The sequence below is a fragment of the Podarcis vaucheri genome (assembly GCF_965113315.1).
Source record: "Podarcis vaucheri genome assembly, chromosome: 15".
NCBI lineage: Eukaryota > Metazoa > Chordata > Lepidosauria > Squamata > Lacertidae > Podarcis > Podarcis vaucheri.
Window position 1 is genome coordinate 30,195,793 of NC_138753.1, and position 15,696 is coordinate 30,211,488.

General features: G+C 49.2%; 1 protein-coding gene across 1 annotated transcript; it reads right to left on the reverse strand.

Moving 5' to 3' along the window:
- Positions 1-1,207: 1,207 nt before the first annotated feature.
- On the reverse strand, positions 1,208-14,551 carry UBE4A (ubiquitination factor E4A). Its single transcript, XM_082200267.1, has 20 exons — positions 14,398-14,551; positions 13,953-14,104; positions 12,991-13,167; positions 12,092-12,204; positions 11,552-11,704; positions 11,296-11,455; positions 10,914-11,116; positions 10,436-10,627; positions 9,730-10,063; positions 9,414-9,540; positions 8,522-8,829; positions 7,253-7,385; positions 5,965-6,152; positions 5,383-5,483; positions 5,176-5,289; positions 3,937-4,111; positions 3,672-3,852; positions 3,196-3,343; positions 2,546-2,703; positions 1,208-2,072 (listed from the first exon to the last, which is right to left on the reverse strand). The coding sequence occupies exons 2-20, from the start codon at positions 14,074-14,076 to the stop codon at positions 1,937-1,939; spliced, it is 3,225 nt and encodes a 1,074-aa protein (XP_082056393.1). The 5' UTR covers positions 14,077-14,104; positions 14,398-14,551; the 3' UTR covers positions 1,208-1,936.
- Between the last annotated feature and the right edge of the window lie 1,145 nt (positions 14,552-15,696).

The window sequence follows — 15,696 nt, forward strand, 5'->3', positions numbered from 1 at the left end:
ACTGTGGGACACATTTAGACAGACCCTGTCATGGAGCCCTATCCAATTAATTAAATTTCTCCAAGCCAATGCACCCCTGAATACAGGCAAGTTGTGGAAGGAAGGGGAGGTGGTTATGGAAGCTATGGATAGGAGGAAGAAAGTGTCACAGGGTATAAAAAGACGGGCCTGTGACAAGCATGTTGCCTGCTTTGCGGGTTTTTGTTTATCACACATTGCGAAAGGGGGTGAGAAGCACTTTTGGTGCACCACTGATATTGGGAAACAAGTCGCGCAACCCTAAAAAGAAAGAAAAGAAAAATTAGGAAGCCCAAGGACCTCAGGAAAGCAGTTTCATAATTGCTCTTTATCTCCTTACACAGGACCAGCTAGATAGCTCAAAGTATAGGATCTCCACTGGGAAGATTTACCGTATTTTTTGCCCTATAGGACGCACCATCCCATAAGGCGCACCTAGTTTTTTGGGGGGCAAATAAAGGGAAAAAAATTATTTTCCCCCGGCGCGGAGCTGGGGAGGCCCGAGCTTCCCCCGACCCCAGCCCCCAAACAGGCAGCTCTCTGCAAGCCGTGGGAGCCCAGCGCTGGCTCCCGCTGCTTGCGGAGAGGTCCGCGAAGCCTGGACGCGCTGATCTCAGCGCGCGCCAGGCTTCGGCATGCAGGCAACTGTCCGCAAGCAGCGGGAGCACTCCCGCTGCTTGCGGAGAGGTCCGCGAAGCCTGGAGAGCAAGAGGGGTCGGTGCGTACCGACCCCTCTCGCTCTCCAGGCTTCAGCGAAAGCCTGCATTCGCCCCATAGGACGCACACACATTTCCCCTTCATTTTTGGAGGGGAAAAAGTGTGTCCTATAGGGCGAAAAATACGGTAAATGTGTTTAGGCCCTGAGGAAGGATTGTGGAGTCTTCTATAGGGTTAGGGTTTTCTACACCAGGCTGGAGGGGAGGAAAGCCAACAAGAATATACGAAAAGCGTCTACTTCTGGAGAGCTGATCAAGTATATGCTCTACCTCATTTAAATGGAGAAGGATAGAATATTTAAAACAAAAATACATAATTGTTTTGAAATGGAAATACTGAAGAGTTAAACAAAGAGCAGCCAAGGGGCATGTTCAGCACACCAACTCCAATGAGGTTGCAGCAGTGACCCTGGTAGAGAGGAAGTGGTTGAAGGTAGGTGGCTACAGGATCAACAGGCATACAACACCAAAGAAACATGGACACCTGACACTTTTATTGGTCTAAAGTGAATGTCATACTATATGCACACTGCATACATATTGACATGCAACAGGCACAGTATAAATGCAGGCAGGATTTATAGGGCACCTGCATGAACATGTACACAGTGCTTTGGGCACAGGCCCACCAGCCCAGAAGACTTAAGTCATTGCCAGCAAAAGCAACAACGGGGGCTCATCACCACAGTATGATATGTCAAGCTCGGGGAGGGGGCAAATGCTACAGCAAACATTCACCCAGCCTCTTGGCATCAGCTTCCTCTAACCAAAGGCTGTTGGTGGATAATAGTCCCCCTGTGTGGACCAAAGTGAGTTGCAGATCTCCACCAACAGTGTCAGGATTGCATAAAGAAAGGTCTGTCCAATGGGGAGAGTGCAGCTTTTGCCTTCACATTAAAACAGAAAAAAAAGTTTCTGGCACGAGAAATGCTGCTGCAACAGAAGGGAAACCTATCTGGGCAGGGATACGGGGAAGGGCAGTTGCTGTGGAAACCGAACAGCAGGTGAACCAAAAAGGCAGGGAGCAGCTAAAGATTCCTGACAAAAGTCCTAACGGCAAAAAGCCCAAAACCAAAAACAGGCCCATAGAACCCCCACACTTCTCCCCTCACAACTCTGCAGTGGTAGCGCAAAAGAGGGAAGGAGCAGGCAGCTTAAAGGTCCTGGGGGTTGCGGAAGCCCAGCCAGGGCCACAATCCAGGTCACAGAGTCCCTTCCAACTGCTCCTTTTCTTTCTTCCGCTCTGCGAGCCACTGCTGGATCCGCTCCTTGAGTTCAGTATTTGGTCTGATCTGGTCCATGGTGAGGGGGCTCCGGTTGAAAGGATCAGTCTGGTCACTACAAGGGGAAAAAACACCAGGAAGCAGGTAAAGGAGAGACTAGCTAGTAGCACAGATATGTGGGCAGGAGGCAGTGCCACCAACCTTTGGAGATGGGCACACAGGCCCACCGCCACCCCACCAGATGGATATCAAATCAAGGAGGAAGTCATCTGGCAGACAAAGACTGCCTTTTATTTGGCCACAGTTGTGGAAGCCCAATATGGTGCTCTGACAGACCCCCAATGTGCAACCATTGCTGTGAGGCAGCCTTTTGTAGTGAAAGGAATTTGCTTATTTTAGAAAATTGGGTATGCCTGGAACAGTAGAGCTAAGTGAGGCAGACTCAGGGATAAATTGGGCTACCTTAACATCAAATGACTTTGGGCAAGGGGAGGTGCTTGGAGCTAAAGCCACCTAATATTTTCCTAGAAGAGATAAGCAATCAGTTGTTCAGCCTTGACCCTGACCCCTTCCCAGCCTTGTGAATACCTTAGGAGGTGCCTTGCAATTGTCGATCTATCTACAGTGACCCGAGAGGAAGGCAGCAGCACCGGGTCCATCATTAAAGTACTCATGATAGGGTCCAGAAACTCATCACAGGCATCCGCATAGGTCTCCTCTTCCTGCAGTTGGCGGTCTGCAAGGGACTAGAAGAAAGCCCAACAATTGTTAGAGAGCTCCCTGCCTGCTCAGGTCAATGGTGGGATGGATGACAGAAGGAAACTTCTCCCCAACACACCCAAGAAGCTCAGCAGACGACTAGTTGCCGCCGAGCCTTTGTTTAAGGGCAACAAATGAGAGCAAAGTTGTATTCTTGGGCCTGGCTTAGCTCCAGGAAGCGGCAAGGAATGTAATTCTGGCTTATGGAAGGGGCTAATGCTCCCACTACACTCAGTTTTGTTTCCTTGCCTTTCCTTTCATGGAGGGACTTAGTGAAAGCCTATAGCTCAGAGGGTCTGCTCCTTGCACATGCTACTAGGTAGAGAAAGCCTCCTTCTCGCAAGAGCATACACAAGCTGCCCAGCTCAAAATGCCAACAGCAGAGGATGAGGCACCAACATGCAGCTCTCCAAAAAGGAGGGTTCCTTTGTGGAAAGCAGGGAGGAAGCTAGTGCCAGCTCCCCTCCACCACCCCTCACCTTGATCCTCTCTGCCAGGTTGCTAAATGCCACAATCATGTTGCCAGGCTTGTTAATCTTCTTCAGGACTCTGACTGTCTGAGCAAAAAGAGTTGGGGAATACGATCGCCCGTCCTTGGGCACTGTGGCACAAAAGTTCTCCTCGTCCCTGAAAGAGAAGAGGGATGAGACAACAGTGGGAGTGGCAAGGTCCTTCTGCACATTCAAGCAAGGAAGGGAGCTTCTCTGCTCTCTTCCCTAGGCAAGCCCAGTCAGTCTGCCTTACAGCCTTCCACCTTTGTCATTCTCTTGTTCTCTCACACTTCCACAAGCATACCAATGCTCTTGGCTTAGACAGACTAAAGGCTCAGCTGGCCCTGCCCTCTTTTTGCTACAGTGGTCAACGAAATGCTCCAAAAAAGGGAATGATGGGGGAAAGCATTCAGCGGGCTGCTGCCACCACCACCAAGTTGCCCTCTCCTTCCCAATACACATACCCCAGATTTAAGTAGATGGTGCAGATGTCAGAAACCAGCTGTTGGGGTTTGAAGTCAAACTCGCTGAAGTCTTTGACCTTTAAAGCCCCCATTTTGGGGCCCACCAAGTGCTGCAGGAAGTCGTTGAGCATGGAGATAATGCGCTCAGCCAGGAAGGGGTGCACAAAGAGGGACTTGATCTCTGCAATGTAAACCAGGTCTCTGTGAGGTCCCCCGAACAGCCCAGCTCCCCTCCTCACTCCTAGCTGGAGACTGCTGTCTTTACCTGAAGTCAGGAAGGCCAGGGTCCCAATGGTCTCATTGGACATGATGTTGTGGAAGCGAGCCAGCTGCCCAAACATCTGCAGGCTGGCTTCCTTCTCACGCCGCAGCTCTGTAGACAGGGCATCCCACTCACCCCGGTCCTTCTCAATCTGCTGGATCTTGATCTTACTCAGGTACTGCAGAGTGATTTGAGGTGGGGGAGAAAGGGAGAGAAGGAAGAGGGTGTATGAAGCACACGTAACCATAGCTCAGTAGTCCTCTGGCCCATTTTCCACAATCTTCTATTAAGGAGGTGGACAGCAGCTGAGAGGGGCAACAGCAACAGATCAGCCAGACTGAATTTCCGGAATGGACCTCTTTCCTCAACACAGGCCAGATGCAGTTGTCTCAGGCAGACATGGCAGAACAGAATTCTCCAGCTCACACCAGCAGAGGAAAGGTTGAGAAAGAGCAGTAGAGCAAGTGATGAACACACAACAGTATTCAGTAGGGGCAGGGGGAATGAATCCTACAAGCATGGGTAATGCAAATGAAGTGGGTCTAAAGCAGTGTTTCCCAAAGTGGGTGGTACCACCCCCAGGGGTGAGGGTGGGATTACCTAGGGGGGTGCTAAGAGGCAAGGGGCATTGGTGGGGGGGCACTGAAGGTGTAAATTACTATCAAACTTTGAAAAGTTGGCATCACTGGATCTTGCTCATCAATTTTGTTGCATTAATTAAACTAAACAGTTTTAATTGGGCTCTGAACAAATATGCAATTAATTGCTCCTGCTCTGAATTTTGTTGTGTTGTAATTTTCCTTAGTGGACCACTATTTCGAATAATGCTTTTTAAAGGGTGGGGGGGGGGGAGGCACTGGGGATGAGTCCATGGATCCAAAGGGGTGGTGACCCAAAAAAGTTAGGGAACCACTGGTTTAAAGTGTCTCCACGCACACAAACCCTTCGGGGGAACTGGCCTTAGTGGCACAGAGGCCGCCAGAGAAACTTCCTTTCACTCCCTCTCCTGAGCTAGTTTACAACGATCAGTTCAGAGACAGATAATCTTCCTAGAACTTTCAAGAACTCTCCCCCCACCCCCTCTCTCACACACAAACAACCTTCCTGGTACTATCAGAGTAACTGCAGGTGGCAATTCCATTCATGGCTTTGAGAAATTCTTGTTTCATAGATCTTGGGACCATTTTATTTTCCTCTTTGGTGCTCCTTCCCATCATCAAAAAATAAATAGAAATGCTTTACCTGAATGGCTTCATCCAACAGGAAGATGGCATCATTCATGAGCAAGTTTAGGAAGCGCAAAAAGAGAGGGGGATTCATTGCTTCTAGGTTCTTTGAGGCATAGTCGGCAAGTGCCTGCAAGAAGAGGGAGGGGGAGAAAGAGATGTTTCCCACCCAGAGATGATTGCTGTCCTGGCTGAAGCAACTCATGTACCTCCCAAGCCTTACCTTGATGCTTTCCCGGTAGGAATCAATGCCCCACATATACCTGAGGATGGGGTACATAGGCCTGCGATAGTTGAACTTCTGCTCAAACTGATGGGGATCTCCTAGGCAGGAGGAAAAGAACAGGCCAAGCCAAAATGAATGCCAAGATCTGGCAGCAGCACAAGACCAAGGAAGGGATGTTTTGCTCACAATATGGCAGGTCCTCATGCTTCAAAGCTGCATCTTGGCATGGCAGTGTGCTACTGAATGTCCAGAGAGAACAGCAAAGGGCTGTCTCTTTCCACCCTCCACTTTCATGGTTTACACTCAAGAAAAAGCATGGACAGCTCAAAAATGTGCCCTGAGCCATGAATGGTACAGGGAGAGACGTCACCCATGTCTGGTGCAGCACAAGGTGCTCAGAGGACTTGGGAGAAAAGGAAAGCCCCCTCGCCCCTGAGCGCTGCTATCACAGATGCAAAGCATGTGACTGGGAGGATGGCTTTGTTCAGCAGGAATGGAAATGGCAGCAGCTCAAGGAGGAGGAAGATGATGAAAGTGGCACCGCTAGAGCAAGGTCCCTCTCTCCCACCGCCCCCTTACCAGTGAACTCAATGTCCACAAAGACCTTGATGAGCGCCTCGGCAAGGTAGGCAGCATGCCGGTAGGAGCAGAAGACCCTCTTGCGATGGAAGACACTGGAGACAAGGGGATTCTGCACCTGGTCCATATGAGGCATTACAGCCTCTAACACTTCAGCCAGCTTGGCTCGCAGGTGTGGGTTCTTCATCCTGCAGGAGGGCAAATGAGGATCAACCACCTGGGAGGACATTCAAGGATGACTGTTAGCCCTGCCAACATATCCTGGAAGCTTTGCTTCTTAGTGGCTTCCTCTTTGTCTGCTGTTGACCGCAATTCAGAGACACCAACTGGGGCAGAACTTGGAAGATGTCAGAACCATGAGGCAAGTGCCCTAACTTCTGCAAGTGTTACCTGATTTCTTCCTGGCTCAAGTGGAAATGTGGAATTTGATCTCCTAAAACCCCAAAAGCTTGGACACTGAGGACCTTAGAGGATAACCCTATAATCAGCAGGGAAAGCCCTGCTGGTGGTGCCATTGCTGGCGGTGACCCAAAACAAGACCTTCTTAGCGGCAGTTACCCTTTAGTGGAATACCCTCCCTTGTGAGGTTAATTTGTCTTCCTTACGATTAACTTTTATGAAAAAAATTAAAACGTTCCTGTTTGCCCTGGCATTTAATGGCTGAAAGTTTTGTCCCCAGTAACCTTGAAATTATTAGTCTGAGTATAGGTAATTAATTTTAGGCATTTTTAACTGTTCTTAGAAGTTTCAGTTGCGCTGTTTGAGTACGGACATGCTTGCCACCCTGGGCTCCTTTGGAGGAAGGTGCATGATATAAATTGAATAAACAAATAAACAAAAATAAATAGCTATCTCACAATGCAACAGTCAACATAGTTGTTAGAGCGAGGGTTGGGGAAGCTCCAACCTACTGACCAAACATGGATCTGTAGGTATCTTTAGGCCTGCCACGCCATTTTCAGAAAGCCACACCTGCCAGGTAAGGATAGGACTTCAAAGCCCCTTGTTGTTCCTTTGGAGAAAGCGGCTCAAAGTGACAGTCTTTGTTCAAGAATACAGAGGGAGGCAGAACAGGAAACCATTACCAGCTGCCTGAATGGCTTAAGCTTTCTGCACCGCCGTGCTAAGGTGTAGGAGCTGTAGCATCACTGCTTGGCTCAAAGGGGATTAATTTGATCTGGCCATAACCTCTCTCCCTGCCTTTGTACTCCCAAATATTTACTGGTGACCACCCTTGAAGCCTGGATGAAGGACAATGAGGTGGATAAGTGGCTGGAGAGGCCATTACCTGTCCACATCCCCAGTGAAGATAGTCACAAAATGAAGGATGTGCTCCAGGGAGTCAGCTGATGTTTCCAGAAGATCATCAGCAAAGCGGCGCAAGAATATGAAGAAGTCACCCAAGTTGTCAGCAAAAAATTCTGCAAATACAAAGCTCCAAATGAGGTGCTTGCTGGGAGAATGTTCAGACCCAGCCCTTGACCAGAAATAAAGAACTTACTTAATAGTACAAAGACTCCTCTAGAGCAGGACAGCATTTTAGCTTCTCCAGGGTCAAACTAAGCATACTCCAATACACCACAACCTGGCCTTGCCTAAAGCTCACAGGAAGAGAAACCTATTTGTCAACATGGAAGGTGTTGGAAATGGATGCACACTTGCAGCTATTTCACATCTAAGGATAGAGACAGATGTGTTTGTGTGTCCCCATCCACTTCACTGTCTCTCTAAGTTTAGCTTTTTAGGTAGCATACACCATCACTGCCAGCAAGACAGACTCCTCTTCTGGAATTGTACATCTTTCTGGCACCAAGGGAGAAGGTCCCTAAGATGTAGCAGGGGAATCTTTTAGAGCAATGTGGAATCTGTACAGCAAGTGATGTCCAATTCAGGTATTTTGTGTGGTGTCCTGGGAAGCACAGCTGGTTTTTTTTTTTTTTTGAAAAAGATACATTTGTCCTTAATTGCAAAGTCAAGCCTAAAACCACCTGGGCCTTCAGTACCTGCTCGTGTGGGCTTCCATGTCTGGTGTTTCTGCTGCCAGCATAATTCTCAGGCCCTCTTATACATCAGCATCTCTTCCCTTCACAACTCCAGAAGCCTCAAACTTCCATCTCTAGACTGGAACTATAGACTGCACACAAGCACAGCCAATGCAATGTTTTGCCCCGATTAATTCAGTGATGGTGCGTGGATGTTTTTTGGGTTGCCAGACTTAAGAATCCTAGACCATGGTCACCACTGCCACCTACCCACCCAGGGATGCTGCAATAAACCAGCTAGGCCTGCTCCAGAGAGAGCAGAACTTTAGGCCCCTGCTTGGAAACTATTTTGCTCCATCCCAGAACTTTTCTAGGTCAACTAAACCCCGATGAGAACTACACAAGGGTATATTTTATAATTCTCTAGATGCCCATCAGTCAGACTAGAACAGCAAGGGTGCTCTTAACTTTCAGGAAACTGCTGGAGGAAAAGAGGTGTTCAAAATCTTTTGATGCCAATATAGGCCAAAGAGATAAGCCTAACATTTCTGAAGGGGAAACCCCTTGCTGGTCACCTGGGACATAGGCCAGAGCATTCTTCTCCACTTCAGACAGAGGGAATGTCAGGTCTACCAGCTCGGTCCCTTGGTTTCCAATGGCCATCTGAACCAGGAGAACAGCCATGGAGACCTGCAGGTGAAGACAGTTCTGCAACATCTGCGGCTCTGTCATAGCTGTTTTGGTGGAGAGATAGATGGTCATGAGACGCTCAAACTGCTCCCGAAGGTTGTCTGCTGAAGGGCTGGAGCTCTGCTGAGCCTCTCGCCAGGCCACCTGCAGCCGGTGAAGGCTTTGGTTTAGTTTGATCATCTGGTCATGCAACCTGTACAAGCAACAGAAATACATACATTAACCAGAAGGACAGAAGCAAAGTGGGGTGTACAAGATATCCTCTGTAAGTATGAGGGGGAGATGTCCAAGGCTCCCCCACTGAACTAGAGATGCAACAAACTCAGGTTTCCCAGGAACAGAACCAATTCTCTCTTCTGGATCACACAAGCAGCAAACTGGAACAAACTACTGCATCCAGAGGCTTTTTGCAATCCTTTGATTGATAGTTGCTTTGATTTGAGGGGGTTTCCACGTCAAGGAGGGGTGCTTCAAGGGGACAGCTGGAAATCATGTGCATTGGCTTTACTGGTTTAGCTTCTTCATTATAGCAGTAAAATCCCCTTTCCCCAAACCAATGTCTGCTTAAACAAATGTGATTGGGGCGCTCTCACATCACTGTTCTCGTTACAGGCTTTGCCTGTCAGTAGGATATCTCAGGTCACCTCAGCTTGCGAAGGCTGCCAACCAGGCTTTTACAGCCCAATCCTGCTGTAGGCAAATTTTCAGTCTCTAAGGAAGAGGCACTTGCAAGGCCTTGCCGTTCCCACACACCCATACACCCTCTGGAGGCAGTACCTGTGAAATCCTAAATGGAGGGTATACTGGGTCAACACCAAGTTCTCCGTCACGAGGTTGTAGCTGGGGGCAAACTCTGGCTCCTGCTCAGTTGTGGCCGGGATCAAGCAGGTTTCTTTCTCCAAACCTTGAAGGAAGTTAACAGGAATTGCTTCCCCACCAAGCAATACCTACCAGGAGGAATGCCAGAGCCAATGGGAGCACTCTGGTTTCCTCCAGCTCTTCCTCTGCCCTTGGCCAGCAGCCTCCTCCCTTACAGGCTGCCTTGCCAAGAGTATGAGGACAAGATTTGGGCACCTGCAAAGTCGTGGCTCACCTTTCATATGCACATTCTTGCTCCGCTGCTCTTCCTCATTCAGCTCTTTCAGCGCACAGTAGGTAGGGTCAAATGTGAGGAGCCGGGGCGATCTGGGCTTACAAAAGGGCTGGCATAGCCTGAGGAGGGCGGCCCCCAAGTTCAGGAAGAAGGCATCCGAGGCATACATCTGGAAGAAAATCTCTGGCATCTGGTTGGCCCATATCTTCGTGCGGCCTGCATTAGCATGGAGACAGTTTCCCAGCCAGGACAGGATTCGGTGCTTTGTTTGTGGTGATAGCTGCAGCAGGTTCTTGAGCATCTGGTAGATCTTCTCATGGAACTGAGCCATGAACTGTTACCAAAACATCAGAAGTCTTAAGATGTGTACAACACACACACTTGCTCAGTCAACTTAAACTGGGATCTTCCACATGCAGTATCTGTGCTCTACCCACTGAGCTATGCCTCCTCTCTCCTAAATGCCTTAACTTTCAGCAGTTAATGGGTCTTGGTCTTCTCAAATACCCCCAAGCATCATGAATTTCCTGCAGAGGTTTTCACTATACTTTGATGTTGACAATCTGTGACTTAAGGAACAACCAAGAACCCACCAAATCACACTAGGGAGATAAATTTAAGAGACAGAAGTTGTCATTTTCCACTGCTGTCCCCTCTACTCTGCCTGGTTAAGCTACACTGGTATGAAATGTGCACCTCCACACACCTGATGGATGTTGGATTCCTGCACCTTGATCTCCTGAGGGCTGGACCGAGAGGGATTCAAGAAGTAATCATGGTTCTCTACCACACCTGGGGTCTTCAACAAGCATGAGATGCTCAAGATAGCTCCCAGCAAAGTCTTCTGGTAGAGCTGCCCATTGGCTGGGTCCTTTGGCTGGATGTACTCTACAAAAACCTGAACAAACAGAAAGAGAAGGTACTGCTGGTCAGCCAGTACAGGTAAAGCCCCGATGTAAGTAGTGGAATGAAGGACACCCTTTTATGGAATGATGGCTCTGCCATATTGGCCAGCCTATCACTGATGCATGTTGCAACCACAGCACAGAATCAGGAAGGCCATGCTCCCTTCACAGTGAAGAGAACAAGCAACTACCTCTCTGCCCAGGAGGGAGGCTGAAGATGGCCATGGCTGATTGCTTTGCTGTTCCCTGGCAACCTGAAGAGGCTAGCCAAATGCTCACTTTTGCTATATCTTTCTGCCTAGTGAAGTACAGGAGCATGTCCAGGTAGGAGTAGAGCAGGATCTGGCAAAGGTGCAGCTCTCGGATCCGTCCCAAGAGGATATCAAAGACAGGCACCATTACTTCCTCAAAGGTCTTCACTTCCTCATCCATAGTGAGGCCTTCTATGACTTCCTCCAGGAACTCAGTTACATCTTCAAAGCCTACAGTAAGAGAGTAAGAGAGAAGTGAACACCAATCCTTTATGCATTCTCATAGAAAGATACAGGCACCCCAACACATTTACAACTATAATAAAAAGGTGGGGTATCTTTGAGGGACCACTTGCAGTTGTAGCCCATTATCTTCTTCTAGGGTGCCCAGCTCTGCCTCTGTAACTTACGGGCTCCTCTAAGGGACTCCAGCATCAAGTCCACTAGCTGCTCGTAGACATTTTGGTTGATATAGATCTCCGGGGTGAGGAGGACCGTGCGAGTGTTGGACACAGAAAGGTTTCGGCAGCGCATGGCAAAGGGCAACAGGTTCTCTGGCACTTTGGTAATCTAGGAGAACAGAGGAGAGCACTTTGTCTCTGGTCTGCTGGGCTGCTCTGCTCAGGCAGTCAGACTTGCTGACAGGGATGTGGGGCGTTGACCCACCTCCTCCTTTGCCCTCTGGAAGCTGGCAAAGAGGTAGCGAAATATGTGCTTCTCCCCTGCATCTCTTTCAGCTGATAGATTCTGTATGCCAGCCGAGGTCATGTGAATCAGGTGATTCCCTGGTTCAGGGAGGAGTAGCCGGGTAAAGAGAGCCTGGAGAGACACGCCAAGCCAGACATAAATGGTCAGTACACAACCCTGCCCACCCACCAGCCACAGAGAGCAAGTGCCCAACTGTGTATCAAAAACAAACAGTAAGACCAGAAGGTCATCCAAGACAACTTATGTGGCTAAGGCCAGATGTGGTTGAGGATTATTCAAGCTAAAGTCTAACAACATTTGCAGGTCCATAGGTTAGTCAGCCTTGCTCTATAAAGTGAGCACTACAAAAAGAGAGAAGGCAAATGTCTTCCATTCACAAGACTGATCCAGCTGAAGGGTCCTTCAAGAACATCAGCACAGAGAACCAAGGCTCACGGACACTCTGCCAAGCCCTCAGTCAGGCAGAAAAATCAACTGCATTTGCATATGCACAGATACCTGCTCCACATTCTCCATGTCAAGCCAATCCTGATCCTCCAAGTCTGTTGCCATTTCCTCCAAGTACACACAGCGTGCAGGAATCCCATTGCCACTTTTGAGATTGGGGTCACCTGCAGGTTGGGAATCATCAAACCAGCAACATCAGTAACACCACAAGCATGAATCTGTGTCCCTACAAGCCCAAGCCCCCAACCCATACATCATCCTCCTGCCCCATCTTTCTTTTTATTTATTTATTTATTGAATTTATATACCGCCCTGCACCCAGAAGTCGCAGGGTGGTTCATAGAACAAAATCAACATATAAAACCACAAAATATATAATCAAAATAAAAACAACAACCCAATAACCCCCCTCCATAGTTTGGAAGACGTTAACTTCATTTTTCCTAAAGGCAGAATTTATTTTTATCAGTTCACTGGGGAAGAGGAAGGGAGAGATTTAAGCTTTATTTTATTGAGTGCCAGTGGCACAGAACATGCCTGGAGGGACACAGCCATTCCAACATTTTGGAACTCTTGAGAGACTTTTAAGGCAACTGATGCACATAGGGATCCAAGCTTGAGGGGTTTTCTTGCCCCACACAAATCATTGTGCAGCAGAATAGAGCAGCACTATTACAGGAAACACTACTCCCTGCCACCACACTTGATGTGTCAGGAAAGCATTTATACAGTGACAAGCATAGTGTAAGAGAAACCACACACAGCCAAGTTCTTTAGGAGATTCTGCAGCACATAGTACAGCAAAAGGAACTACAAGTGGAAGATTATCTGTGTTGAGTCTACAGCCACCATAGAATACTCCAGCCCTAGTCTCAGGAAGCTGCAAAAATCCGAGTATAACTGAGAGTTCCTCCTAGTCTGGATCCCAGGAACTAACTCCCCATACTCACTGTTGTCAAGTGTGATCAGGAAGATTCTCTGGATCATGTGGTTGATGTTGAGCTGCTCACAGAGCTCCTGCTGGGAACGGAATGAGCGGCTGATCTCAGCCACGGAGTAGTCACAATCATCCAGGCTTTCAGACACACTGTTGTCAGAATCATCTTGGCTGGCAGAGGTTTCCTCCACTGGAGAAGTAGAACTAGTTAAGAAGCAGCCTAACTTGGCCCCACCAGGCACCAGGCACGCACCCTGGCCTTTTGCCCTGGAGGGCTCTGCGTCAAGAAGAAGGAGGGACCAGCATGGCCTTTCCCTCAGATTTGGCTTCTTGATAAGGTGTCAGGCATCAGGTAAAGATAGATAAGGTGTCAGGCATCAGGCAAATATAGCTACCAGCCACAAAGTCAGCTTACCACAAATCACAAACATGTTGTTGTCGCCTCTAGAAAACGCATGGAGACTGGTTGCCAGCCCCACATGGGCACCACTTATACCTTATCACCCAAACACAATTTGTTTGGCTAACTGGGCCAGTCAAGACACAGAAAGGCTGCCTCAGTGACTATCCCACCACCACGAACTCTCTCTGCTCTTCCAAAGATTTGCACAACTTGAAGCAGAGGAAAAACCCTTCCATTTGGGAGCCTGGGGGTTAAACCAGTGAAAAACTGAGGATTTCAGCACCTACTAGTTTTTATCCATTTTAATTCAATTCTTCTTCGCACCAATTCCTTAAAATCCAGATTAGTTTTTGCAATCTATGGTTACTGATGCCCAGCTTTTGGGGGGTGGTGGTAAAATGTTCTGTCGTTTAAAATAAGGACAGGGAGGGGTGGGGGTACAGATAAGATCAGCCAAGTGCTTTCAGCAATGCCTCCACGTGGGATTCAACCTTCGATCTGACCCAATGTTTCCTAGGCCAGGGGCGTCAACCCCCCCCCCGCAAAAGAGAGGCCATCTCTCCCCCTCTCACCAACGGGCGGCGTCAGTTGCTGCTGCTTCTGGATCTCGGCGAAGTGTTTGGCGTCGGCGACGGAGCCGAAGAGGGCGGCGAAGGGGTTACTGGAGATACTGTTGTTGTTCTCCTGGTCGGTCATTTCCCCGCCAGGCGAACTCCATCCAGGGCTGGGGACCAAAGCGAGAGAAGGGCCTCAGAGGCCGCCTCAGAAGCCCTCTTTCTAGGGCCCGAGGAGGCAGCCTAGGAAGGCCCGACGCCGGTGACCCGCAGCTGCGGCAGAAGCGCCGGGCCAGGAGGCGACGGTGACGGCGGCTCCCGCGCACGGAGGGCCTGCCGGCTGGGCCGAGCGACCCGCACCGCACCAAGGCTCCCCCAAACCAGGGCAACCCCACCGGCCTGGCCTGGCCCTTCCAGCCCAAGGCTCGCAGCGACGGGACCCGCCGCTTCTTCGCCTGCTTACCGGTCCGCGACCGCTTCGAGACCACTTCCCAGTCAGTAAACTTGACAACGCGTGACGCCACTGGATCGCGCCAACACGTCATCCTACAGGGTCGGAAGCGGGCCCCACCAATGGAAGAAGGGGAGGCGGAAACGCATGGGGGCGGGGCGGGCGGGGGAAAAGAGAAATTAGAGCCACAGAGATAGGAAAAAGTAAAAGAGGACTACGTGGTTGTGTTCTTAGCTCGCTTCCTATTTCCCGTTTTGAGATGTGTAAACTCCAAGCTTTTTAATACAGCTGTTGGCTGGGCAGCAGCCACCCGTTGCACTGCGCCCCGAAGGTAGCAGAAGACCCGAGTGTCGCCTCGTAGGAAACGTTTGCTTCTCCCACAACCTGCCACCCGTAAGCGCCAGTACTTGCAAAATTAGCCAACACCAGTTCCAAAACAAATACAGTGGTACCTCGGGTTACATACGCTTCAGGTTACACACTCCGCTAATCCAGAAATAGTGCTTCAGGTTAAGAACTTTGCTTCAGGATGAGAACAAAATCGTGCAGCGGCAGCAGGAGGCCCCATTAGCTAAAGTGGTGCTTCAGGTTAAGAACAGTTTCAGGTTAAGTACGGACCTCCGGAACGAATTGAGTATTTACCTGAGGTACCACTGTACTGTACATTCTGCCGTCCTCATGCCGCAACTTGTAGAGAGGGGGCTGTGGCCGAAGGATCACATCTCGTGAAAGGCTTGCAGGGCCGTTTGCTCTGAATAGGGACAGCTGGGAGGGGGAAATCGCCCCCTCTGACTCGCAACAGCTCTCCTAAGAATGGCAGCTTCCCTGGACGGACACAAGTCGTCCCCCGCCCCCGCTTACAGCCATGATGATGTGTGTTTCAGACAGGATTGATGGAAGTCAAAAATTTGAATAAGATGTAAAAGTATGTTTAATTACTGTTGAAAATGATATGTTAAAAAAACTAATAAAAATTTATATATATGATGATGTGTGTTTCATATCCCTGCAATTGCAACTGAGGGTGATGCATCCGAGGAAGTGGCCTCTTGCCCCCGAAAGATTATAGCATAAGAATATTTGTTGGAACACGAGGAGCCACGGGCCTCTTCGTTGCTTTTTGCTTGCAACCGATGCTACAGAAGCTCAATAACTGCTCTGAAGGTTCTTTAAACTGAAAACACTTTGAAATGGTAGCTCTGTAATAGGATCAGACTGACCGTTCACGTTTCTGAAGGCGGGACTTCCTGGCTGTATTTGAAGCCCTGCTTTCCCACTTTGTCCACCAAGGTAAAAGTGACAGCTGTTCAT

Coding starts and splice junctions, on each gene's coding strand:
- UBE4A (XM_082200267.1), bottom strand. CDS start 14,076: ATGACCGACCAGGAGAACAACAACAGTATCTCCAGTAACCCCTTCGCC. Junction 13,168..13,952: donor GCAACTGACGCCGCCCGTTG/GTGAGAGGGGGA, acceptor CTACTTCTCCAG/TGGAGGAAACCTCTGCCAGC. Junction 5,484..5,964: donor TGTGGACATTGAGTTCACTG/GTAAGGGGGCGG, acceptor CCTCCTGCCTAG/GAGATCCCCATCAGTTTGAG.